Source organism: Pecten maximus, chromosome 1, assembly GCF_902652985.1.
Source record: "Pecten maximus chromosome 1, xPecMax1.1, whole genome shotgun sequence".
NCBI classification, from domain to species: Eukaryota; Metazoa; Mollusca; class Bivalvia; order Pectinida; family Pectinidae; genus Pecten; species Pecten maximus.
In genome coordinates this window covers 34,475,219-34,485,623 of record NC_047015.1, presented here as the reverse complement: position 1 = coordinate 34,485,623, position 10,405 = coordinate 34,475,219, and the positions used below count along the sequence as shown (strand labels likewise).

Sequence of the window (10,405 nt, the reverse complement as noted above, 5' to 3'; positions counted from 1 at the left end):
GTGTATTTTTCATCTGACCATTCCCTTTATGGAGACGTATCGGTGTATTTTTCATCTGGTCATTCCCTTTATGTAGACGTATCGATGTATTTTATAACCAGCCATTCCCTTTATGGAGACGTATCGATGTATTTTTCATCCAGCCATTTCCTTTATGGAGACGTATCGGTGTATTTTTCACCCAGCCATTCCCTTTATGGAGACGTATCGGTGTATTTTCCATCCATCCATTTCCTTTATGGAGACGTATCGGTGTATTTTTCACCCAGCCATTCCCTTTATGGAGACGTATCGGTGTATTTTTCATCCATCCATTTCCTTTATGGAGACGTATCGGTGTATTTTTCATCTGGTCATTCCCTTTATGTAGACGTATCGGTGTATTTTATATCCAGCCATTCCCTTTCCAGAGACGTATCGGTGTATTTTATATCCAGCCATTCCCTTTCCAGAGACGTATTGGTGTATTTTATATCCAGCCATTCCCTTTCCAGAGACGTATCGGTGTATTTTTCATCCAGCCATTCCCTTTATGGAGACGTATCGGTGTATTTTATATCCAGCCATTCCCTTTCCAGAGACGTATCGGTGTATTTTTCATCCAGCCATTCCCTTTCCAGAGACGTATCGGTGTATTTTATATCCAGCCATTCCCTTTATGACCCGGGAAATAGTTTATTTTGTCTAACCGATCTTTTTTTTCGAGTTTACGCACACAATGTTAATACAATGATTCGTCAATAGTATACACCATATATATTAAATATATTAAATATCAAGTAACTGGCTTACTAGTCTTACGCACAACCGATCGAGCTAAAGAGTAGATCTCTCTAGCCGAGCGGTATATTGCGGCTAGTATTTACCAGGGTTACATACATGTACTACCCCTCCAGGAAAGAACTCGTCCTTGAGTTTTTCCAGGGGTAACAGCGATGCTTTCGCAAGCAGCGATGAGTATCATTCCCGTGTCCCAACATGGTCGCCATTGTAATAGAGCGCGTGATTAATTAAATTTAAATCCCTGCCTCCGCTAGGGATCGGACCCGGGACTTCTGGCGTACTAGTCTTGCGCTCAACCGATCGAGTTACAGAGATCTCACTACGCAAGCGGTATATTGCTGCTAGTATTTACCAGGGTTACATTTATTTGTTTGGGTGCTTGCTTGCTGCTTGCTTGCTTTCTTGCTTGCTTGATTGCTTGATTGCCTGCTTGCTTGCCTGTCTGCTTGTCACGCGCCTTCCTAGACACTACATCTCTGCTAAAAACACCATAAGCACTGTATCAAGTAGACAAAACACCGACACTGCCGCAGCCTCCCAACGACACACATGCATTTCGCATACAGGAGAGGCCGTCCTAAACACAATGCTAAACAAAACCAACCCGCACCCCCTACCCAACCACAAACCCCAGAAAACACGTTACTCTAGAACCTAAGTATATTGTTGTCCAATCAGAATTAAGATAAGAGACTAGATGAAATGGTTTCTGTAAATATTGGAACCTCACGTACTGTACAGTAGAAGTCCCCTAGTATGCATGTTATCATCACATGAGTTTTGTCTAGCGGCCTATAAGCTCAACGTGGTTTTTGTTAAAATGAAGAGTTCAGACTAACTACGAGGTATTTCCGAATCATTAAATCAAAATGTCGATGCCGGGGTATATCAATATATAATAAAAATGTGACTATTACGTTATCGGAAAGTTCCATCCGCATACATGTGTATTTGGACCTATCCTAGAGTTTGACGTATTTCAAATATGATGTAACATTCCCAACCCTTCCTCCACATTAAAGTATTCTTTAAACTGGAGGATTTAAAGGTCCAAATATACACAGAACTCAAATTATCATGCCCCTGTGGAAACAAAATACAATATAAAAATAAGTTGTGTCGACGGAGTCCTGTCTTACCTCCCTATCCACGAAGGTTTATCAGCAGTCTAGCCTAGCTCTTACTCTCAGACTATTTAGAATACAATTTGAATACGGTGCATATAACTATCTCAATTGCTCGTCACATGGCTGACCGAAAACGAGGATTTAAAAGTAATGGAATTACATATGGTAACACTGTCGAGGTTTATAGGGTTATATCGGCTGTATATTATTTCCAAATGTCAACAATAAAAAGCAAAACTTCGAATTGCTTTCAAACTAATAAGAAATCAATATTCTTGTGAGTCGGCGGAAACCATTTTATGATCAACCTGGAACCGTGTCTGTGGAGGGTTATTATTCTTCAACGAGGCATACTCTCGATCGACGATCACTGTCAGTTATTATATCTTATACGTCGTTCCTAATTAGGATCGAATCAGAAGTTGTTTATGTCTGCAACCGACATCTGTTTAATGTTATTGCTAAAAAAATGTCCCATTAACAGTATTGGGTGGTTCCAGTAATATTTCTCATGCGTATAGCCACAGTTATACCCAAGTCGCGCTATTTTTCGTTTTGAGATTCATTAATTCTATACATTTGTGTATATAAATTACGCTGGGTATTTATTTTCACATTATGTTTATATTATTACCAACTATACAGTAATTGGTTTTGAGACGAGTATCAATTGTCACAACCATAACAGGGATTATATATAGTGTGTCAGTACTATCGTGTGTTTTTACACTAACTTCTGATCACTGGGTGCGCGTATCCAGGAACGCTACACACACGGTAATCCTATTCTGATCAAGGGATTACATCATCGTTATAACAACTCCCAAGACATTAGCGGTCTACACGCTAACACAGGAAAGGCTTTGATAATTAACTGGGAAGGATTGTGGTCATTAACAAAATATTTTGATATCGATTTGTGTTTAAGAAGATTTTAGACAGATTCTTTAACCAACTTATCTCTTAATAAGGTTATTTTCGAGTCCCTATTATCATCCTAACACAGCCCAATTAGCCGCATGTGTGTGGTGACAAAACAAATGGTCGAAGTATGTTTTTACTACCTAGATAAAAATTGAAACTTATCTCAAAACTTGTAACAATTGTAAAAATGCCATTGAACTAGCAAAGATGCTGACTTTGCGCGGTAGATCATGACTTTGCTGCCGGTCAAGGCACGGGTCAAAATTGTCTTCCTCTATCGTTCGTATATTCATTTTTAAAGCCACTATTTCGAATAAATTATATACATTTTAAAAAGAACAACATCAATAGAGAATTAACAATTGAGATAGCCTAAACTACAGTGAAGGTAACATGGCTTCGACTGTAAGTGGATATTTAATATTGTGGAACAATAAATACTCCCCTTGCGGAGCTTCTGTACACTCGGATGTTATTCCAAACAGTATTACATTCTACACGATTACGTATTTTGATTATGTGTATATGATACCGCACTCAGGGGTCTATACACGAGTCTAAATGCATTATGATTTCATTTATTCCTCAAGAGAGACAAAGAGTTGCAGAACATGAACTTGTAATGTAACAACACGTATTTTACAGACAGTGTTCGCGTCGTAATAATCAACCAGTATTGTTTAAGTTGAACAGTACATTTGTACCAAGAAAGATTTGAGAAATAACCAAACGGTTTGTATCAATGGTGAACCCCTCAACAATGTGGTTTGATGTGATATGTTGTTAAGGAATAGTTACAGAAACATTAAAAACAGATATTTCAATATAAATTATTTGAATTAGATAAAAAAAAAAAAGCCTAGTTTATGATTGGTATATAATCAGAAACTACAGTGGAACTTCGTTAACTCGAACTCGGAAAACTCGAATATCCCGCTTAACTCGAAGTACCTCGTCAGTCCCGGCCGAATTCGCTCTTTATCTTAGTATATAATTCAGAGGGTTTATCTTGATTTTTTTTTTTTTTTTTTTCGGAAAAGAGTTACAATAATATTATTGCTTTAGTGTTCATCTATGTCGTGCCAGACTTGTTTCTGTTCAAATGATCAAAATTTTGTTATTTCTAAATTTTCGTGATAAAAACGGCTATTTATATTCACGTTAAACCATATAAACTGTCTTATTTGAGCCTTTTTCACTTTTCTTTTTTGACAAAAAAGGAGGGCCTGACAACAGTTTCACACAAACAAACAAAAAACAAAAAAACATTTTAGATGAGCTCTCAGGCTGAATTCTTTAGTTTTACATTACACACAAAAGTAACCATACATGGGTAAGCGTGTGACTAACCCACGTAGACTTATTCCAGGTGTGTCTTGACACAGACGACCCCGTTACCTATATGCACGTACGTGTTGCATTCAAACCAAAGGTTCGTCGGCTAGTCAACTTTTCTCAAATTTTCATAAAAAAAAGGTGTTTTTTATGCCAATTACTGAACAACAGTCATTTATTGATATCAACCAGTTAGCATAAATATAATAAGAATATACTAACTCTTTTAGGATTCCATTATCATATTTGATGATGATATTGAATAGTTATGCTGACGATGAATATGAGATGATCCACCTTAAAGTATTTCTTCTAAAATACACATCGTTGTGTCCAATAGGCATGAGTACTGTCGAAGACCTCAAATGAGCACACATAAAGGAAAATCTAATCACTCACAATATATAGATCTACCCAGCCTTATAACATCTCCATTTGGCATCTAAGGCCTAACATTTAGCCTACTTCCCAGATTATTGCTCAAGACTGCGAGTCGCCAAGAGCTTTCGTTGGCAAAGGTGTTAGAGTTACCCCCCTTGATCGGAAGTCGCGGTACCGTGAATGCAACTGTTGTGTAGGGCTGCCCTCACACTTAATCTCTCCCGTCTGTGTGTATGTCAGAGTGTCTCCTTATTCTGCCGAACTGTGCGTGATTATCAACATTGCCCAAATCAGGTATGTCGACTTTTTTGTTTACAGTATGTCTAAGTGTAAGTTCGTTTCCTCTCCACCATGTTTCCAAAGTCAGATCACAGGGGCTTGTGAAGTTATGTACATTAGATATGTGGATGAGTCGCCTTACGTTATGTGTATTGTGATCCCGAATTATGGTCGATAGGCAATCATCTCATGTACTCTATACAAACCATATCCATCGTTTGCAAGTTCCGTGAGCAAATTCCATCGGAAGTTCGTTTTCGAGACTATCTCTATTTTAGGATTGAGTGCGTCCTAAAGGAAACATGAATATTCTGATTTCAGTATTTGATTGATAGCCACAGCTAATTAGGTTGTTCTAAAAATAATAATGATATTTTCCCCTTGTAACTGATTTCATATCTTCCGATCAAGTTAGACTTACTCTTGGTCTAGCTCGTTAAAAACCTGAAACTGTTGAAACAAATATTGTTATGACAGCTATGAGAGGTGCCGCAATTGTGAAACAAATTAGGAGTGGGTTGTTGATAATCAAGGTCTGGTTCGATAATGAATGTTTAAAGGAGTGTGAGATGTTGGTAACAGCTTGGTTGTTACGCATTATATTATAAATTCGCCTTATTTGTTATGTGACAATTTTTACACACTGCAAAGCAGTAAACTGTTAAAAAATGCCTCGTTTGAATACCATACAAACTGTTACTGACCTGAAAAGCACCTCCTTCATCAAGATGAAAACCGTGTTAAGTGAGAGGATGGTAACATGAGAATGCCCGTGAAAAAATGGATATGCACATGCATTCTGAATAGGTTTCATCGAGCATTGAATTTTAATTGGATTAATATTCATATAAAACACTGACTATGAAAATAGCACAAGTAAACAAGAAATATCTTTAAAAAAGATAAACGGCATAGTTTTAATGCTGGTGGTTATAATGTAAAACTGCTGGTGAAATAAAGTAACGAACTAATCAATGAATGCGTTTCAGCACGGATAACAAAATTATATCAGTTTGAATCATTTTTGGTGATAATAAGACTGCATTTGCATTTGAATCAGGAATATAATTTTATTAATGTGTCATTTGAATAGATACATCCACTTATTCAGCTTGCATTCAATCTTAATTTTGTTTCGTCTTTAACTGCATATCTGCATTTTGCATTTACCGCTACATTGACCAATCACATACTTCATCTTGACCAGTAACGCCACCTGTCTCGTCATATCCGGAGCCAAAAGAAAATTATACGGCTATGCCGAAAAAAATGATGGTTTTGAGAGCCATTTCCCCAGAAGATATTGTAAAGCGACAAGAAACAGAATTATTCTTAAAGAAGACATGATCGATCGTTATTCTCTTCATTTGTTTAAGAAGAACAAAACCTGAACAGAGCAACAGTTTGTGAGAGATTATAATGATTTTTTAGTATCGTAATCGTGAATTCTATTTAGCGATTCAATATATTCATTTGATCCATATAATTATATCATGTTTATGTTTCAGATCAGCATTTTCTTGGATATGTTAACAAACTGCACACCTGTATCATCAACTCAACACAACAATAAACCCATATGTAAAGTCGGCATTATTGCTGATGTCCAATATGCTGATCTGGAGGATCGTTACAATTTCGCCAAAACACGTTTACGCTTTTATCGAAAGGCCTTGACCTTGTTACAAAGGGCAGTCACGGACTGGAGAGCTGAAAAGGTCGATTGTGTCCTTCAACTTGGAGACATCATCGATGGGTTCAACAAAGCTGAGAATGCCTCTGATAGTGCCCTCGCAGCAGTTATTGAAGTGCTTAAATTGGTTCCGGGTCCGGTATACCACACATGGGGGAATCATGAACTTTACAATTTTACACAGGAAGAACTTCTGAAATCTGCGCTGTTCAGCGGAAACCTCATTCAATGTGCATGCCCAAAAGGAAAATCTTACTACTCCTTCCATATACACCGGAAGTTGAAGGTCTTGGTGCTGAATTGCTACGAAATAAGCATGCTGGGGTTACAGGAAGGGTCTGTAGAGTATACAGAAGCAGAAACATTACTGAAAGAAAAAAATCCAAACAACGATTTGAACTCGCCACAAGGCTTAACAGGAACAGAACGACGATTTGTCAAGTTCAATGGAACCCTGTCTACCTCACAACTTCAGTGGCTGACGGAGAACCTACAGGAGGCCAGAGATAGTGAAACAAATATTATCATTATGGGTATGGATTTATTTGTGACAGTTTTTACTATACAAAGAATTATAAATTATCTTAGTACGTAAAGAGGTTACACCAGTATTATAACTGTATTGATTGGTTTTAGTTTAAATAGTATGTTTGCAGTTGTTTCACGACGTAATATAACTATAAACATTTTCATTAGGATGGAAAACAAGCTTAGACTTTATAAGCTTATAAATACTACTTATATTAATGTCTCTCCTGAATTGTTTAACTTTATACACGGAGGAAAAGCATGTTCATGTTCACTGTAGCATTGTCTCCTAAATGTCAAATTGGTGGAAGATTTCCGTTTATTCTCCTTTCGTTTGACACACCTCGACTGCTATATGCTGCTATATAAATATGGCAGTAAACGTATTGCAATACATGGGGAAATAATATATATTGTGACCGGTACGTGTGGTTTTTATCCTCATAGATAAAACCGTTTGAAATATCTTCATAAATAACGAGTGTGGATTTCCAACACAATTTTTGTCTTGTTATGAATATGTGTTGTAATAACAATATAGCGTTTAGTTATGTACTCAAACCAGGATACACTTATTCACCAATCAATATTAAGCATGTGTTTCGATTTACAGGCCATTTATCCGTACACGAGGAAAGTGCAGACAATGTGTGTTTATGTTATGGCTATGAAGACATTATGCAGATACTGACAGCTCATAGCGAATGTGTAATATGTTACTTGGCCGGACACGACCACGAGGGCGGAAGTTGTGTTGACAGTTCTGGTATACTGCACGTGACATTTCCGGGAACCGTGGAGAGCTCTGAACAAGACGCTTACGCTACAGCCTACCTCTACCAAGATAGTTTTGTTATACAAGGCAAAGGGAGTTATCGTTCCTTCCAAACTAAACTCCGATACTCTATTGTGGATTCTTAAACAACTTACATTGTAGCTGGACTCCAGTAACATTCCCGTATTAATATATTTGCATTAGTTTTAGAAAATTACGTTTTTTATCATTTAGCTTTCATTTAAGCATAATTTATTATAAGTTTTATAGAAAATGTCAAATTTTCTCAAATGTTCTATTATAATTTGTTATAAACTAATTAAATGTTGTCATGTTTCAACCACTGCCTTTAAGACAGATTGTTCCTTATGTCAAGTATCTGGTAAATCACAGACAGTTAGACTTATTTCTTTATGGATTAGTGTACTTTATTTGTATTTTAATTTCAGACGTCGTTTTAGAAAAGTTCAATATTTTATTTTGTTTTAAATATATTATTACATATCTGAGTGTTCAAGTTTTCATTTCTGATCTTAATTTTTTTTTTTTACAGATTTGGCAGATAAAGCTGTATGGGCATTCTTTAAATCTTTGGTTAAATTTTAAATAGGATTTTCAATTATGAATTATTGTTTGATGATTATTTTTCTTGGAACAAGTTGTCTGAATTTGGTGTTATGGAGTTAAGATGTGGAAATAGATTTTGATTTTAAAAAAAATTATTTGCTTTGAACTTTACTGGGGCAAAATATTTATCATTTATCCACATTTCAGTGAAAGCAGAGGCGATTATAAAAGTGTTCACAAGTTCTTATACAAGTAATGAAATATTTTGAAAATATTTGATTAATCTAGACACAACATATGCTCTCATATCCCAACTTAAATGAGAAGTTTCTAATTATAGCTACTTTTAATTTAATGCATTTAAGTATAAGTGAAAATGTTATATTATCATTTGAAGTTGGGAATAATACACAAGAAAATATCATGCTAGAAGGAACTATTTGTACCATAGTTGTGAGAATATGTGCATAATGATAGTCATTGGAACTTCAAACTTGGAGTATTGACTCGGGGTATTTATTACAACTGTATGAACTATGCATTCTTGGCAATGATTTCAAATCGTGTGGGGGACTGTAACTAGCCGAATTGTCTTGTTTTGTTTTATCCAACTTCCCCGTTTTTAGTTAAAATTTTAGATATACAGTTACATGTCTGTCCTCAGAAAAAAAAGTTTTATATTAGCCAGACCTTGTAATAATATCAGTGATAGTAATGTAAGTCATGGGAAACACAATGTTGTTTTCCAACAGCTACAGTATTGATACTTATGTATGGCTGTTTAGTGTTAAAGTAAAGGAAAATGTGTTTGCTTCTCTTGGAAATATCATGCAATGTTGAAAGCAACAACAAGTATTACGAAATTAGTATCATTTGTGATCCTAGTAATAATAGCTCTCATCTTACCATAGATACTTATATTACACATATCAGGATCATGGATTTTGGGCCAAGTTCCCATGTCTGTACATGAATGATTTACACCTTAAATGGTGCATCATATTCTTTAAATGGCATACGATAGCACATATTACCTTATCATGATACTGTTGTCTTAATCCTGTGTCCCTGTGGCCAGGCCAATGATACAGGATGTGTACAATGGTGATTATGAAAATGCTTGCATTATTTTTCCTTAATGTGAATGTTCAAGCCAATGGTACAATTTTTTTTAATATATGCTTTTACAAACAAGAATTTGTTTAAAGAAAATATGCAGGAATAATCTGTGCATTGAAAGCATCAATCAAATTCAAATACGTGTTATTATGTTTGAATCTAATTTGGTTTCGCAATAATCACACTTAAAAAGATTTTCAAATCTACAAATGTATTTGATTTTGATGTGGATATGATAAAATCAGCATGGGTTATACACCATGTATACATTGGCAGGCTAATACGATATGTCTTTCAAATGTTTTGTAAAAATGTTTTATCTTAGGAAACTTTAATTACTGTTGAATCCTAAGCTTGTTAAATGAAAATAAAAATTGTTTTAATTTTGATTGTGTAACTTTTATTTGTATAGCATAAGATACACGTCTGTAGTTTGATCTGGAACTAAACATTTCCCCGCGAATCAATGCTTCAATTTAATCACTTAATTGTATGGCTGATTCCATTTTTGATTACAGAAACGAAAACATATTATGTGAATCCTCATTTAAAACGCCGAATTGCCTGTTAGCTAATCCGAGTTTCCTCTTGCCCTCCCAAGTCCGTCAACTTCTCCGCGGTCGAAAGGAAATATTCCTTTTTCTCTTACGAAAAGTCAACAGTTTCGAAATTTGTAAATGTTAACCACGTATTCGAATTTTCAATTCCATAATTCTTTTTATAGTTCCCGATGTTTAATTGCTGCGTACCTCGAGGGGCAGTGCGCTAGGCGCGACGGATAGCCCTCTACCCGGTTTTCTGTTCTCTAATTAATCAGGCAAAAGTTGGTAGCTTCGGCTTTGCGCTCCCCAGGGAGTTGAGGAAAGTTACTAAAGACAGAGAGGTATGACGCAT

At 35.9% G+C, this 10,405-nt stretch overlaps 1 protein-coding gene across 1 annotated transcript; it reads left to right on the top strand.

Moving 5' to 3' along the window:
• Positions 1-4,711: 4,711 nt before the first annotated feature.
• LOC117331556 (manganese-dependent ADP-ribose/CDP-alcohol diphosphatase-like) lies at positions 4,712-9,898 on the top strand. The gene is made up of 3 exons (XM_033890319.1): positions 4,712-4,844; positions 6,338-7,055; positions 7,664-9,898. Exons 1-3 carry the CDS (start codon positions 4,731-4,733, stop codon positions 7,969-7,971), a joined length of 1,140 nt encoding a protein of 379 aa, XP_033746210.1. The 5' UTR covers positions 4,712-4,730; the 3' UTR covers positions 7,972-9,898.
• The last annotated feature ends 507 nt before the right edge of the window (positions 9,899-10,405 follow it).

Coding starts and splice junctions, on each gene's coding strand:
- LOC117331556 (XM_033890319.1), top strand. CDS start 4,731: ATGCAACTGTTGTGTAGGGCTGCCCTCACACTTAATCTCTCCCGTCTG. Junction 4,845..6,337: donor ATCAACATTGCCCAAATCAG/GTATGTCGACTT, acceptor TTTATGTTTCAG/ATCAGCATTTTCTTGGATAT. Junction 7,056..7,663: donor AACAAATATTATCATTATGG/GTATGGATTTAT, acceptor TTCGATTTACAG/GCCATTTATCCGTACACGAG.